A 17548-nucleotide genomic window follows, 5' to 3' on the forward strand; every position below is an offset into this window, starting at 1 on the left:
GCTATTTGAATCTGTCTCATTAACAAGGAGCTTCCACATCTCCAAGAGTAGAAGCACATGAGACACGCAACATGTGTCAGTGAAGCACAATGGGTTCTGCTTACTGTAGAACCTGAGACACTGTCTGAATTTGCTTTGTGTGCGAGTTTCTTCCCATGACAGACTATTTCTGACATGACATCACTGTGCTCGACTGAAACTCATTGTTTAAAACATGACGCACATAGTCCGACAGTGACATCACATCCTGCCCTGACCGATTATAGACACCAGACTCGGGCGGGACAGAGGTCGCCGCCCACAAGCCGACATAGTTCTGCATCTGATATGTCACTTCCTTTCTCTTGCATACCTCTTCCTCCCTCCCTCGTTCCTTCCTTCCTACTTATTTCTAAACTTGAAGACAGACTTTACTGGCAGGCAGATGTTATTGGTTCAGCAGCACAGAATAATTTGATGCAGGATGGGATTTAATCAGCACTGATGAAATGAACAGAATCACCTGCAGCTGGGACGACATCTGAGACTCGCTCAGAACTGAATGCAGTGCGAATTGTTCTGTGATGACGTGATCTTGATATTGTTCTGCTGTTCGGTGTAGAAAGTCCGAAGAACTCCACAAACAAATGCTGTTGTAGGAAAATAATCCACTATGGATTATTACAGGAAGCCGAGTCACTCCTACCACCTGAAGTTGATTATTTTCCTATAACGGAACATATCGAAGTGTTTTATTCCTCTTACACCACAGCGATTTACTGATGGTTGCAATCTTCTAGTTGTTCAAGATTGACGCATCATACTTTTTATCTGTTTAGAGTTGCATTTAAATGACTTCCTTTATATTATAGCAGCTATAAACAGTCCTTCCCTTACCAGCCTCTGGTTATTATTATAAAGACTTATAAAGCCTTATCAGCTTTAACTCTGAGCAAGCACTGACAGTGGAGACTCCTTCCATGAATGTTAAACAAACGTCTCCTCGCAGAAAATCACCATATCAGCTTGATGCATTCATTTATTTATGTAGTTATTTAGTTATTTTTTCAATTTCTGCTCCAGATTCTCTCTAATTTGGTCAAACCAGGGAGGGTGAAGGTCAGCCAAACATGTTTTCAAACGGCTGCTCATGCACACACTGAAGTAGAAAGTATGCTTCACTTTATACACATACGCTAGGAACAGCGTATAGTGCGCGTGATGCAAATTTCGTTATCAATCAGCAGAGTACGCGCGTGCTGTATCCGCACCGCCCGATTTTTGTAACCGCAGGTCACACATTCGCATTTACCTCTTTTGCACTATTTAGTTGATCCACAAGGTGGCAACAGTGACCCAGGGCCATTGAATCTCAAGGTAGTTAATGAGAAGGAAACGAGCGCAGGTTAGAAAGTAGCCGCATTTGTATTATTCTAGCCTTAGAGTATAAGGACTTGTATATGGCTGCTAATCGTGGTGAGAGATTGCCCGGGCATTGTTCTTCCTGGTGGTGTGATTCTTCATTGTCGTCCTTCACACCAAAAGAGCTCCTTTACTGCTCTGTACTGACTCCTGTAGGCCAGGAGGGGTAGTGCAAGTTGTCGTAATGCGCACGTGTCGACCGCCTGTGTACGCGTACATGTCAAATGGAGTATACTTTGGAAGGTTGTGTGTAGGACTGTGCACATACGCTAGCGTACGTGTAAAAATAAATAAGTATACCAGAGGCTTAAGAGGAAAGCGCTATCCACCCTCTTCCACATACATGACCTCACAGTGTCCTCCGATTTGTTTTCCGTCACCCTTGACAGGGCCAAGGGAGCATCCAATCCTCCCATCCGGACAGTGTGGGCAATTTTGACTCTCAGACATAGATGGCTGCAATTTCTTTCTTTCTTTGCTTGCTTTTAAATCCCTTTAATTGGAGCTTCCGCCATAAAGTGAGGAACTGGTGGCTTGGCGTTTAAGGCTCTGGATTACTGATCGGAAGGTCAGGGGTTTAAATGAAACCCTCTCTGCTCCAGGGGCACCGTATCATGGCTGCCCCTGCACTCTGACCCCAGCTTCCTAACATGCTGGGGTATGCGAAGAAAATAATTATACTGTGCTGTAATGTATCTGTGATCAATAAAGACTCATTATCATTATAAAAGTCTCTGTAATTGAGCGGTTTCTATAGTAATAACGTATTAAAACAAGTGCGTTAATATAAACTTCTGATTTGATTTGCAGTGAGAACTACTGTCAGCACTGCTGTTAGAGAAAAACGTATATTTACTACCACCTGACCAATCAGAATTGAGGATTCACTGCCTATGTCTGTTGCGCTGGAATTCACAAACAGAAACAAAAAAGAAGTAGTGATAAGTTGTATAATTCTACGTGCACAATGTCCTCCGTCTAACTGGATGTTTGTTTGGGTTCCATCCTCACAGAAGGATGAGGTGTATCTGAACCTGGTGCTGGACTACGTCCCCGAGACTGTGTACAGAGTCGCCAGACACTACAGCCGAGCCAAACAGACCCTCCCCATGGTTTATGTCAAGGTGTGTATTAGTGTGCCTCTGCTCTCCTCTGAGTGGGGTGTGTGTCAGTCCCTCTGGTGTATGGTAAGGAATCTTTGTGTGTCTGCCCATGATTTATCTCAAGGTGTGTGTGTTATGAATTACGTCCTCACTCTTACCGAGCTCTGGGCAATATGACAGTATAACATTTTTTCAAATAATTTTTTGTATTTAATCTTCAGAATGTTTACAAATGATTTTTTTTCTCCTTTCCAATGTTAAATATATTTTTTTCTTTTTAATATAAATAAAATGTTATTTTATTATAATAAAAAATTTGATTTTAAACAAATTATTAAAAAGTTGTTTGTTTGTTTTTTTTAAATGCAAAACTACTGTTTTACAGTCAATTGTAGTGTTAAACCTGTGTGTGTGTGTGTGTGTGTGTGTGTGTGCGCGCTGCAGTTATACATGTATCAGCTCTTCAGAAGTCTGGCCTACATCCATTCGTTTGGAATCTGCCATCGAGACATCAAACCCCAGAACCTGCTGCTGGATCCTGAGACGGCTGTGCTCAAACTCTGTGACTTCGGCAGGTCGGTGCTGGCACACACACTCACCCGCACATACGTGGAGGTCTCCCTTCACCCCTCTGCATATCTTGTGTGCCCTAGAGAAATGTATGGTGATGTGAAAGTTCGGTCCTATAGCCCGGCGCTGTTGAGTATAAAGAACACTGCCGTGCTAAACCCCGGTACAGTGTGAAATGGAGTTTAAGAGCAGATGTACTCCTTCATGCTCGGACTTGGGGACACGTTGTCCAGGTGTGCCGGAGCAGCCTGTGCAGTTTAGTTAATGACTCATCTTAATCTGCATACTTAAACACCGTAAAGGAATTTAAAGCTGGAGATTCATCCTGAAAAAGTGAATTAGCTGATCATAAGCACACACATCCAAAAACCTTCAGCCAGGCGTGAAGTGTGTGTGGAACTTTAGTTAATTATTAATAAATATAACCTTTCTGTCTGCACTTTTCCCCACATGATGCAGTCGCCAGAGCGAGACGAGCGGTCTTCAGAATTCTGAAGAGGAAACTTAAAAGATTTATGAGCTGCTTGAATATTGAACTCCACTGAATGCATCTGTGTGTGTCTCTCTGTGTCTCTCTGTGTCTCTCTGTGTCTCTCTGTGTCTCTCTGTGTCTGTCTCTGTGTCTGTCTCTCTGTGTCCCTCGCTCTTGCTCTGTGTCCCTCGCTCTTGCTCTGTGTCCCTCGCTCTTGCTCTCTGTGTCCCTCGCTCTTGCTCTCTGTGTCCCTCGCTCTTGCTCTCTGTCTCTCTCACTGTGTCTCTCTCTGTGTCTCTCTGTCTCTCACTCTGAATCTGTGTCTGTGTCTTGCTCTGTGTGTCTCACTCTGTCTCTGTGTTACTCTCTGTCTGTGTGTAAATTTAAATTACAGAAATGTGGCAATAGCGAAAAGGATCACAGATGGGGGGGAAAAAAGGATAAATGATGAATATCACCCGTTCCTGTGATTGTGTTAGCTGTGCGATACATTTGTTATAGGTTGTTCTCTCTGAATGTCATATTCTCCCATGTACAGCGCTAAGCAGCTGGTCCGTGGAGAGCCAAACGTGTCCTACATCTGCTCACGGTACTACAGAGCTCCTGAACTCATCTTCGGAGCCACTGACTACACTTCCAGCATAGGTATGCTAAAGCTACATAACACAAACCTCACATTCAGCATACAGTATATAAGAGCACAGTAATTATCACACTGCAACAGCTTGTGTCTGTGTGTGTGCATGTGCTAAAGCTTTGATCTCTGCATGAAAGTAAGTGTGAGATGTGGAGCGTGGTGAGTTTCATTACCCTTGTCCTCCGGTCACTGACCTTTTGACCTTATTTTTTCTTTTTCTTTTTTTTATTACTTCAGACGTATGGTCAGCAGGCTGTGTGCTGGCTGAGCTGTTGCTAGGGCAACCGATTTTCCCCGGTGACAGTGGAGTGGATCAGCTGGTGGAGATCATCAAGGTACTGGCTCCATGCTGGTGTGCGTGTGTTCATTCACAAAATCTGTTGTCTGTCTCACTCTCACCCCCACCTCTCTCTCAGGTTTTGGGCACGCCCACCCGTGAGCAGATTCGAGAGATGAACCCCAATTACACAGAGTTCAAGTTTCCTCAGATAAAGGCCCACCCATGGACTAAGGTGAGTCAACAGGTACAGAAAAATCCGTTTCTCTTCCTTCACCTCCATTTAGCTCCATCACCACCTTCACCTCCACCTCATTGTTCTGCTGTGAGCTCCATCCTGCCCATTTAATTCATCTCCATCCTGACTGACATAGCACTCAGGTGTGATTTATTAGCTTCAGAGCTCACTCTCTACACACCATGCAGCATTTCATAGGACATGCTGTTCATGTGCAGAAGCCATGTGTTATTTTTAAACATGTACAGTCATGTGAAAAAATAAGTATACCCATGGAAATGGTTGGCTGCTTTTTTTTTTTTTTTTTTTTTAAACATATATTTGATATGATACAGAATTCATAGTTAAATCAATGAATGCAAGCTGTCCAGTCCCTGAGGCAACAAAGCAACCCCAAACCATAACATTTCCACCACCGTGCTTCACAGTTGGTATGAGGTGCTTCTCCTAAAAGGCTGACTTTGGTCTGCACCAAATATGTCTGCTGTTACTGTGGCCAAACAATTCTATCTTTGATTCATCTGTCCAGAGCACATTATTCCAAAAGTCCTGGTCTTTGCCTATATGCTCATTGGCAAACTGTAGTCTTGCAAAGGCTTTTTCCTGACATGCCTCCCACTCTGACACGATCAGTTGTAAGATGTACTAGCAGATCCTGTGATGGAATTTTGAGGTTATTGGAGATGTTTTTGCATCAGATGGTCTGCTCTTGGGCCGAATTTGCTGGGACGGCCAATCATGGACAAATTGGCAGTTGATTGAAATTTTCACCACTTGTAGATGATTTTCCTTACACTGGAATGATGTATTTCAAATAACTTTGAGACCTTTTTAAATTCCTTGCCAGACTCGTAGGCATCCACAACCTTTTTTTTCTGAAGGCCTTACAGAACTCTAGATCTTGGCATGATGACACCACACACCTCAATAACAAAGGGAACACTAGATATGAGAGGGATATAAATAAGATGGTCCTCTTGCACTCCCTAAGCAGGTTCTAATCACTGACACCCAATCTGAATGCCTGGTTCTAATTTTATGGATTTAAAGGTGTGATAAATGTAGGGGTGTACTTACTTTTTCCATGTGACTGATCTTTTTTTTTATTATTGTGAAATTGTTAAAATTACTAGAAAATGTCAATTTTATGTGTCATTTTATAATGTATTAACTTTATTAATAGGCGCTATTTCAAGGAGGATCGAATTTTTGCTTGTCCAGATATGTCAAAAATCCCAACGATTTCCATGTGGTGTACTTATTTTTTCACATGACTGTATATACTCCTATGCTGCGCTGTCTGTATTCAGAGCGAAACTGATTCTTTGATAGAAAAAGGTAAACCAACCTCATGACAAAAATCCCCTAGCACGGAGAACACGGCGCTGACACTAACTAAATGGTCACAGAAATGTGTAAATAACTAGTTCAAATATATTGCGCATATATATCCATTGTATGTTTTCTCTTTGTTCATTAGTCCACATATCCAGAACATTTATGCAGGATTACAGCTTTGTCATTAGGTTTACTTTGTTTCTCCTTGCTCAGTTTAGCTGCTCGTATCTGCAAAAATGCCGCACACAGCCAATAGTACACATGATGCTTCTCGTTTCAATCGAACCGCGCTAGAGTTCACTTGGAAGCAGTCCGAGACGACCTCACCACCTCAGACGCTTTCACACTAGTTGTTTTTGTTCACATTCAATTCAATTTTATTAGTATAGCGCTTTTAACAATGGAAATTGTCTTAAAGCAGCGTTACAAAAACATATAAACACAGGATATAGATTTTAAGTGTGTAAATTTATTCCTATTGAGCAAGCTGGTGGTGACGGTGGCAAGGAAAAGCTCCCTAAGATGATATGAGGAAGAAACCTTGAGAGGAACCAGACTCAGAATTATGGTTTTTATATGAAGTCTGTTTGATGAACTAGTGCACTGTTCACTAAAGTAGACCTGAGTGCAAAACTGTATGTGGTAATTGCAGTCCCAAGGCCATAATAGTAACCGTAGTCCCAGCAACCACAGTGAGAATGTCCATGTGGAATTGAGGTCCAAAACCATATCCTTGATACTTCAAGCAGCACCATCCTAATCAAGCTCCAGGCTGTAGCCTCTAGTTGATGAGAGCTCCATCCAGAGGTAGAGCATCAGGATGGATCAGGCAGGTCCGGAGTGCAGAAAGGGTAAGGATCACTCCATAAAATCATGTGTGGCTCGACAGAGGGAGAGATTATTAGGTATGCTTACTATCCTTTGATGGATACGACTGTGTACTTTGCGTAAAAGAAAGTCTACTCATGGTAAGCTTGAGTAAACAAATACGTTTTCAGCCTAGACTTAAACACTGAGACTGTGTCTGAGTCCCGAACACTAATTGGAAAGCTATTCCATAACTGCGGGACTTTGTAAGAGAAAGCTCTTCCCCCTGCTGTAGCCATCGCTATTCGAGGTACCGACAAATCTGTGTAGGCGTGGCGGATCACACCAAAAGTTCGCTTAGGTACTGTAGTGCGAGACCATTTAGTGCTTTAAATGTCAATAGTAGTATTTTATAATCAATGCAAGATTTCACTGGGAGCCAATGCAGTGTTGATAAGACAGGGGTGATGTGGTCGTATCTTCTGGTTCTAGTAAGGACTCTAGCAGCTGCATTCTGGACTAACTGGAGTTTGTTTATGCTCCTACTGGAACATCCAGACAGTAAGGCATTACAATAATCTAGTCTAGAGGTGATGAAAGCATGGACTAAAATTTCTGCATCATGTAGTGACATTATATTTCTTATCTTAGAAATATTTCTGAGATGAAAGAAGGCTATCCTAGTAATATTATCTACATGAGCATCAAAGGCTGGAGTCAATGATCACACCAAGGTCTTTTACTGCTGCACATGATGAAACAGAAAGATCATCCAGAGTTAGTATGTGATCAGAAAGCTTACTTCTAGCTACACGTGGTCCTAGTACAAGTACTTCTGTCTTAACAGAATGAAGTTAATAAGCATCCAACGTCTAATGTCCTTTACACATTCCTCAACTTTATTAAGCTGCTGTCTGTCGTCTGGCTTTGCTGAAACATCCACATCCAAGCGTGAACCAAAAAAATGCAAGTCCTTGTTGTATTTCTCTAGTGCTAGTTTTGTGTAGAGTTGTATTCAAACGTACTAAAACACTGCACGGTAAATTCCCAGACCGATCAGCAGGATACAGTCTTTAAGTATGAACTCCATACTGTTGAGTCATAATTATCTCAATGGTTCAGTGACTGAACCTAAGGGTGTTACTGCTTACACGAGCCTGATGCTTTAGACCCGTGTTTCCCGCTCGCCTCGTCGTTTTAACACACCCCGATCCGGTCATTAGCTCATTATCTAGGTGTGAGCTGTATCAGCCGAATGAGCTTCTTGTTAGTATTTATCAGGCAGTGTGGGAAGGTTGAGCAGTTGAAAGTAAAATCCACACTAAACCAGATGTATACACACAATTGAGGTCATAATTCTACATACACCTTGCAGAATCGGCAAAATGTTCATAATTTAAAAAAACAAACAAAACAATTGTCTGTGCTGTCCTGAATAAGCTATTTCACATAACAGATATTTACATATAGTCCACAAGACACAATGATAACTGATTTTACACAAATGAACCAGTTCAAAAGTTTACATACACTTGGTTCTTATTCCTGTGTATCGTTACCTGGATGATCGACTCTGTTTGTTTTCTGATAGTTGTTCATGAGTTCCTTGTGTGTCCTGAGCACTTAAACTGCCCACTGTTCTGCAGAAAAAATCCTCCAGGTCCTGCACATTCTTTGCGTTTCCAGCATCTTCTGCATATTTGACCCCTTTCCAACAGCGGCTATACGATACCGAGATCCATCTTTTTACACTGAGGACAACTGAGGGACTCGTACACAAGTATTACATAAAGATGCAAACATTCACTGATGCTCAAAAAGGCAACATGATGCATGAAGAGCCAGGGGGGTGTAAACTTTTGAACAGGATGTTTTGGGTAAATTATTATTGTTATTTATGTCTATATTACTTTGAGTGCACAGGCTGGTCAGAGTGTAGTGGTTTTCCTGTAAGAGTGGAAAATCAGTTCAGAGTTAATGTTGGACTAATCAGAGTCAGTGTTGGACTAGTGTTATTGTGTCCTCAAATATAAGAGCCAGTATGCAAATTACAGCATGACAACTTAGACTGGGGTGATATGAGTAGGGATGTGGTTATTTCCATTTAGTAAATATATAGAATATGTATTGAAATGAGAGTTTAAGTGCTTCTGTTCATTTTCATGAACGTTTTATTTTTTGGTGAAACTACCATGACGAGCACACCTTGAGTAACTTCATAGCATCCGAGCCCAGTCTGATTGAGTGGTGTAACTGTAGCGTGTAGAGCTGGGGGAGGATTGGTGCCTCCTGGTGGTTATTTAACACAGTGAATAAAGAGTAGAAGATGACTATGCTACGCTACTCTTTTCTCTTGTGCTCTTTCTCTCAGTGTTTGTGTTTTTCTTTCTCTGCACATGCTTAGGTGAAAAATTGTCCCCATATTACCACTCCTGAGTCACTCAAGACGTTGCTAGATTCAGTCCAATTTAGTTTTAAATGAAAGCTTTGAGAGCCTTGATTTACTCAAAAAATGGTTGAAATTTAGTTTTAATTTAATTTGTTGTTCTGTTTGTTGTTTTGAATATTTATTGTTCTGTGTATTAATTATCCTGTGTATTTATTGTCCTGTTTTAATGTCCTGTTGTTTTATTGTCATGAGTATTCACTAGAGATGCACCGATGTATCGGCCAATAATCTGTATCGGCCGATAAAGGCAATTTTTCACGCTATGCGCCGATAGTTTAAAAACATCCGATGATCAGAGCCGATTATATCCTGTCAATCAAAAGAGGGTGGGAAAACACATCGATTTCATGCTGTGTGTAAAGATATCTCTTGTGTGGAATGATGACAAAACTGCAGTGTGTAATCTCTGCACTGTTAAAATTTTACACCAGACGCTGCAGTGGTGAAGCGGGAGTTTCGGCATCGAGTCTAATTTTTTTGTGACAAAAAAGTATATATTGCACAGAAAAATATATGTGTAGAGTAGTATATTTCATAACCAGTTAATGTTGATATATAAAAGTTGATATTATATATTATCAGTTTGACGTTCAATGATGAAGTAGAAATGCTTTTGTTTGTGTTGAGTGAGTGTGAAGCCTATCAGGAGGTTTTTTTTACAATTCAGTCAATTAATTCTGTTAATATGAATTAATAACATTCAATAAGTTAAGAAATCTTACTTTAATCTTCAGAATTTAGTTCATGTGTTAATGTTAATTAGAGTAATGTGTGTTCTGTTTATGAGACCAGTTACTGTGAAACAACTTGTTGAAATGGAGAGAATAAAGTTTTTATTTGCATTTCTTTTAGAATTATGGAATTAATTATTATTCATTTAAAAGACGGCATAAAAGGCAGAACTATAGGTATCGGCCGATATCACTCTGAATAATCGTTTATCGGTATTGGCCAAGAAATTTAGTATCTGTGCATCTCTAGTATTTACTCTCCTCTTTGTTTAATTATCCTGTGTATTTGTTGTCCTGTTTGTTTGTCATGAGTATTTACTCTCCTGCTTGTTTATTGTCCTGAGTATTTATTCTCATGTTGTTTTTAATTCTCCTGTTTGTATATTGTCCTGTGTATTTATCGTCCTGTTTATTGTACATTTTTGCACACGTCTCACACTGTTTTGTATTTGCCCTTTATGTAGTCGTGTGCATCACATTACACCATAGTTCTAAAGAAACATTTCTTTAGGTTACAGTAGGATTTAATTTACAGTTAGACCTAGGGCTGCATGATTATGGCCAAAATGATAATCCCAATTATTTTGATCAATATTGAGATCATGATCAATTATCACGATTATTCATTGATTTTTAGGGACAACATATTATTGCACTTTCACATTTAAATAAAAAGATCGCTGCTTTCACCTCCATGTTTTGCTACATTCCTGTAAATGTACAAATCTTTGCATCAAATTAGACTTGTCCTTAAAGTGCATCATCTCGTAGAAGCAAAATATAAATAAAATTGTACCCAAATTATAGGATTAGTAAAATATGCCTTCAACCAAATGAAAATATGCAACCAAATGAAAACAATTCAGGCGTATGCAGAAACGGCAATGACAGTGTTTACAGGAGGAGAGATGCAGTTAAATCACCCAATGGAGCGGTGACGCAGGGATGACATCATTTTGTACTGGAACCTGGAATTTAGTATCACACTGGATCCCTCGACAAAAAGCAATAGGATTTTCACATAGACTTTTGGATTATTGCAAAAAATAAGCTCTGTGATCAACAAAAGTTTACAATACTAACACGTTTTGTCCATCAAGATCATTTTCACAAACGAACACAACTTTTCTGAAGTTTGAAGCCTAAATACAATCGGCAGAAATAAACAGCTAACCGTATGCTATAAGCGAATTACACCACGGTCGCTCGACTTCAACGTCACCATCACCAAGCTTCTGACAACTTTTCCAAACTTGATTGAAAACATTTTCCATAATACGGATTTACTCCGTGGATGAATCTTCATTCACCTTTTTTGGGGGGAATTGTGCACAGCATACCTGAACCCGTTTATCTGCAAAGACTTTTCCTGTTTGGCATAATGGCATTTAATGTCCCATTACATCTACAGCGTTAAACGTCTGTAGTCTCATTTAGCAACATGTTAGCAACTGCCTTTTTCAATACACACAAAAGTTTTAGAAAAAAATCATGAGTGTGGTTTTACTGGTGTATTTCATGTCTTAGAATAAAACGTGAAAATATTTTGAGCTTGTGTTCACCACAGACCTTATTTCAGGCTTTTAACCAAAATCCCATTTATAAAAAAAAAAACAAAACAAAAAAAACCATTGATTCAGGACGATTGAACCGGAAGGGCTAAAATGCTCACTCGTTTCCGGGTTTTGGCATTAGAAAATGAAGTTGTCCCTGCGCCACTCTATGGTGACTGGCTGTGAGTTTTGGAAGCGCTTGATTTGATCTGCAGGGGAGTTTTCTATTAGCGGTGGATGAACTTTAAACGTCAATATCGCAGTCAATCATGTTCATGTAATCATGAGCAGTCAAAATCGTAATCGAGATCAATATTCAATTAATTGTGCAGCCCTAATAGGAATTAATTTGCAGTCAGGTCTGTAAGTGTTTGGACAGTCACCATTTTGGTAATTTTGCCTCTGTACACCACCACAGTGGATTCGAAATGAAGCAATCAAGATGTGATTGAAGTGTAGGCTTTCAGCTTTAATTCAAGGGATTTAACAAAATTATTGCTTTGGTAAATTGCATTAACCAATTAGACATTTTTCTACACAGTTGCTCCACTTTCACTGTCCAAATACTTATGGACCTGACTGTATATGTAGGAATGACGATAAACTCCATTCGTTTCGCCTTGATTTGTGTCATGTGTGCTGACGTGTTTGCAGGTGTTCCGGCCACGCACACCTCCAGAAGCCATCGCTCTGTGCTCTCGTCTGTTGGAGTACACACCCACGGCTCGGCTCACGCCGCTCGAGGCCTGCGCACACTCGTTCTTTGACGAGCTGAGAGACCCAAACATCAAACTGCCCAATGGGAGGGAGAAGCCGTCGCTGTTCAACTTCACCACTCAAGGTTTGGATTGGTTTTAGCCTGAACAATAAAGTCGATCATCAGACACACTGTGCCTACTTAATCTCCAGCATTCTACACTGTTAAGAGATTTGAAGTTCCCTAAAAGCAATTTTTCTCTCTTTATTTCTCTCTGTTTCTCTTACAGAATTGTCCAGTAACCCATCCTTGGCTACCATCTTGATTCCTGCTCATGCACGTAATCAAGCAGGTGCCTCCACCCCCACCAATGCCTCCAGCACTACAGGCCAGTCTCAATCATCTTCCTGTTTGTGTGTTTACACGTTGACCATAATTCCTCCCAGGACATGGGAAATAATTAGACATAATAATCCCTACTAATTAGACATAAATAAACAGTTCATTAGAGCAGAAGTTCTTAAATTTCCATAGCTTACGGCCACAGAAGCTCCTCCAGCCCATTGCTGATCAGAACCAACCCGAGCGTTTAAAATGTAATTACAGCTGTAATGCCATAATTGCATTGGTAATCAGCGAAAAACAGACTAACAGTAATACAAGCTACAGTGAGGTTTTATAAGCAATGCACACTGATTAGGGAAGCAGCCACCCAGTCAGAGTCTGACTTCCTCCACTTAACACCAGACCTTGTACATTCTGACATAAATGTACTTCATCTGTTTTTATAATTATTTAACACCTACTGGGGGGAATACAACCTCTATCTTTAGTGTTCCTACATATCCTGTTAAAAAGAATAGATATAGATCTCTCTCTCTCTCTCTCTCTCTCTCTCTCTCTCTCTCTCTCTCTCTCTCTCTCTCTATATATATATATATATATATATATATATATATATATATATATATATATATATATATATATATATTATATGAGAGAGAGATTTTATTGATTTATTTTTTTAAACCCCAAAAACAACTTAGTGTGAGGAAAATCCCAGAGTGTGAGATCATGGCTAAAACGTTTTAATATTAGTGAAAGATAAATAATCAAAGGATGCCAAGTATTACTGTGACACATGACCTTACAAATGGCGGTAACACGAGTGGAATTGTTCACATGCCAGCTTGCGTATCGTATGTACATCTGTAGAATTAAAAGTGGCATATACCAGATGGCACATCAGCGCCAAAACATCCCTGTTTCGCAGTTTCCTGTACAGTAATGTTAAACACACTGACGAGCTCAGTTTCTCTTTTTGCCGTCATTATGATTGTTGTCATGATCTGCATCTGAAATTGAAAACTCTGACTGTACATTAAACAATTTTAAAGAATCTAGTTACTGAATACTGAACTTCCCCGATGGGGGATCAATAAAGGTAATAATAATACATTTTATTTGTTTTAAAAAACGCCTTTCACGACACCCAAGGTCACTTCACAAATACAACATGCAAATGCAATTCACAAAACACTAAAACACACACTTATATATATATATATATATATATATATATATATATATATATATATATATATATATATATATATATATATATATATATATATATATATATATATATATACACACACACATACATACACACACACAATTATACATATGCATGTATATACATTATACAATATTGGACATAAAACACGTATTATAATGAAGTATTATGTAACCATGTCACAGAGAATATGCAAGCCTGCAGAGAGTTTTTAAAGAACTTTGGAATCTTGAAATGGATTCACAGTTGCGGATGTGATGGGGAAGCGAATTCCAGCGCTTAGGGGCAATGTGACTAAAGGCTCTTCCACCCATGGTGGTAAAGTCCATGTCCGGTATTGGTAGTAGACCTGCTGAGGAGGATCACAGTAAGCGGGGAGGGGTGTAGTTCTCCAAGAGGTTAGTGAGGTACATCTTGTCTTAAACAAAACAGACCTTTTGGTAGGTTTAAAGATTACTTGAGAGATTTTTTTTTCCCAATAGAAGCACTCTGAAAGGAAAATGGGCTAATGTTAGTAATTAATAACAGTCTATTATAGTACATAAGTATGTGATTTGAAATATGTTGTTAGTTTGTTTATTCATGATCAGACATAGTGTCACAAGGTGCTATACTGCCCCCGCTATTTACACTAGTGTTGCACCACATGGGCGCATCGCGTTAATTTCTGAGGAGGTGCACAAACGACTCTCCAAATGACCACGGGATACAAGCAGCAGCCATCTTGCATACACACGTGCACAGTTAAAAGCAAGTATAATTGACCCTTAAATCGATCCAGAGTCAGTTTACCTAAATGTGTTTTATTTTACCAGGAAAATCATGTTGAGATAGAATCTATTTTGCAAATATCATCAGGCCAAAATTTTGAATTCTGACCTGTTGTCTGATCTGTCAGTTTATGTTGTTTTCATATGTTCCTGGATATGAAGTCAACTTTAAACTTTCTTTTGCATATTTTTTTTCTCCGTTTTAACCGCAGTTTGTTCACTTGCCACCAACAAACTCACCTATCATATGGGGATCGTGAACGCTAGCATGTGCTTCCTCAACCATGTAAAGCCGGGCAGTGTAACACGCTCTGAGGAAAGCGCTATCTGCCCTCTTCTGCATACACTTGCTCACAGACATCCATGATTGTCTAGGGTTGCTGTGATTGACAGCATATCTCCCGGCAGTTCTCGCCTGGTTTCCCCACTGAGGCTAAGCAGGGTTGAGCCTGGCCTGTACCTGCTGGAAGTGGTATTAGTGAGGTCAGCAGGGGGTGCGCACACTGTGATTTGTGTGGGGCCTAATGCCGGGGACACTATACTGTAAAAACAGCACCGTCTTTCAGATGAGACATTGAACCGAGGTCCTGAATCTCTGTGGTCATTAAAAATCCCAGGACACTTATCGTGAAAGACTAGAGATGTAACCCCGGTGTGTCCTGGTGAAATTCCCCCAATGCCCCTTCTCTATCATGATCCCCTAATAATCCCCTATCTTTGAATTAGCTACATCACTCTCTCCTCTCCACTAATAGCTGGTGTGTTGTGAGCGTTCTGGCACACTATGGCTGCCATCGCATCATCCATGTGGATGCTGCACACTAATGGTGGTTGAGGAGACCCCCCCCCCAATACTATGTATAGCACTTTGAGTGTCTAGAAAAGTGCTATATGAATGTAACTGTTACTAATTAAGCAGAGGAAGAGTTTGCCATCCCTTTTCTCACTTGGCGATGTGTGGCAGAGATTCGAACTCGTGATTTCCCAGGGCGAGTACATTTCTGTTATTCGGTCACAGCAGTAAAACGTGCAACTAAAAATTTCCGACCTCCAGCAAGGACAAACGAAAGAAAATGCCCCTCAACTTTTTTCCTACTCGGAAAATCTGAGTTCAGCAATTGACATCAAATCAACATGGCTGCTCAGAGCATCAGCAGTACACAATGTAGCATCTCTTACCTTTAAATGAGTTATACTGTATATAGAAGTATTTGCTTTAGATCAGTCAACATACACACAGGTTTGCTTGTTAAATCTAGAACACTAAGTTATAACACAGAGCTCACCGTTTTATAGAGGAAAATATACATCACTTTTCAGTTACTTGGCTAGTTTGTAGCTTACAGAAGACTAAAATGAAGGTGTCCATGGGTTTTTTCCCCACTTTGTACCTTGAGTTCTGACTTCCCACAAGTCAGTATGCAGCATTTTGTTTTCATGACATTTAAGATAAGTGGTTGAGGAGCAGTCTGTGTGACTGTATGCTTGTGTCAGTCTGTAACATCAGAACCCTGATCTTGTTTTTTTCTGTTTTCCAGATGCCAACAGTGGAGAACGCGGTCAGACCACCAACGCAGCCTCTGCCTCTGCCTCCAACACCTCCACCTGAGTGTCCCAGCCGTTTACCCATCCAGCCCGGGCCCAATCCGGACGACGCCCTACCAGTTCCCCAGATCAGTGGGCGGGGTTTAAACCATCCAGCCACAACACTTAATGAAACCGCAAGCGCCAAACCATAATTTCAGTGCTTTTAGTGCTGTCCAAACCGAGTTCCCGGACATGTACAGAACCGTGATAATGGAGAGGGTGAAAGAGAGAGAGGTGAGCAGTGGCACAGGGGGGGAGAACTCGCACCATCAATCCTGTGGACAATCTCTTAATCAAAGCAATCCAGTAGCCGAATCCATCCTCTTCCATCTCAGTTTAGCGAGCCTGCTGTTCAAATGGGCTGCCCTCGCTCTACCCCTCTCTCTGTCACTCCCTCTCTCTGTCACTCCCTCTCTCCCTTTCTCCCTCCCTCTTTCACTCCATCACTGTCTTATATACACCATCTGTCCTTCCTCATTCACCTCCCCCTCACAACACTTCACTTTTAGTGCATGGCTTGAATTTGGTTGGGAGCACTCAGTAACTTAAAAGGGTACAAGAAGTCGCTAAAAGCAACACTTGTTTGTATCGTGTATGAATATACAGTATATATGTGTGTGTGTGTGTGTATATGTATATATATATATATATATATATATATATATATATATATATATATATATATATATATATATATATATATATATATATAAATTATTATTATATTATAAAAAGTACTCGGACTGCGTAACAAATGAAGTAACACAACAAGCGTGCACGATTCAGCAACAAAGCCAAAAGAAAACAAAAAGAAATCTCGAGGCGCTCTGGAAGATTTAGTTAGGAGTTTGAAATATTTACATATGATTTTATGTTATTTTATTTTATATTGAAAAGGGGGGATTTTAAGGGGGTGGGTGGGGGAGGGGCAGACTTTTTTGATTGACACAAGAGACTTCTTTGTCTCCTTTTCTGTGTTTTTGTATTATATATACATATATAAATACATACACAGTTTATATATTTCTTTGCGTTATGTAAAAAAAAAAATATATATATATATATGCGTGCGTGTGTGTGTGTGCGTGCGTGCACATGTGTGCATATGAATAAAAGCTCCGCCTCTGGGTTAATTGTATTCTGAATCAACAAAGCTTTATACGTGATTGGTTCAGAACACTTCACAGGCATCTGGGGCGGAGCTTTTGTGTGGCAGCCAATCCGCTGCTGACTGAGATATTATGTATGTATACACGGATAAATGAAATGTGTTTCCGGAGCAGGAATGCTGTAATTTCTAGCAGATGTTCTAAAAATTTCAGTTCAGAGCCGTAGAACTGTA

The 17548-nt window shown here is 40.2% G+C and overlaps 1 protein-coding gene across 5 annotated transcripts in view; it reads left to right on the forward strand.

Annotated features, from left to right (window-relative positions):
• gsk3ba (glycogen synthase kinase 3 beta, genome duplicate a) overlaps positions 1 to 16318 on the forward strand; it is a 63069-nt gene extending 46751 nt beyond the window's left edge. For 2 of the 5 annotated variants that reach the window (XM_053626601.1, XM_053626602.1), the window contains 7 exons: positions 2415 to 2525; positions 2949 to 3079; positions 4085 to 4191; positions 4421 to 4707; positions 12231 to 12417; positions 12563 to 12661; positions 16158 to 16318. In XM_053626601.1, coding sequence (XP_053482576.1) covers positions 2415 to 2525; positions 2949 to 3079; positions 4085 to 4191; positions 4421 to 4707; positions 12231 to 12417; positions 12563 to 12661; positions 16158 to 16228 — 993 coding nt within the window. In that variant the 3' untranslated portion in view covers positions 16229 to 16318. The remainder of the gene's footprint in view (positions 1 to 2414; positions 2526 to 2948; positions 3080 to 4084; positions 4192 to 4420; positions 4708 to 12230; positions 12418 to 12562; positions 12662 to 16157) is intronic. The other 3 variants (XM_053626604.1, XM_053626605.1, XM_053626603.1) reach the window with 3 other exon arrangements.
• Positions 16319 to 17548: the final 1230 nt, after the last annotated feature.

This window comes from Ictalurus furcatus, chromosome 6 (genome assembly GCF_023375685.1).
Source record: "Ictalurus furcatus strain D&B chromosome 6, Billie_1.0, whole genome shotgun sequence".
In the NCBI taxonomy this organism is placed as follows: domain Eukaryota; kingdom Metazoa; phylum Chordata; class Actinopteri; order Siluriformes; family Ictaluridae; genus Ictalurus; species Ictalurus furcatus.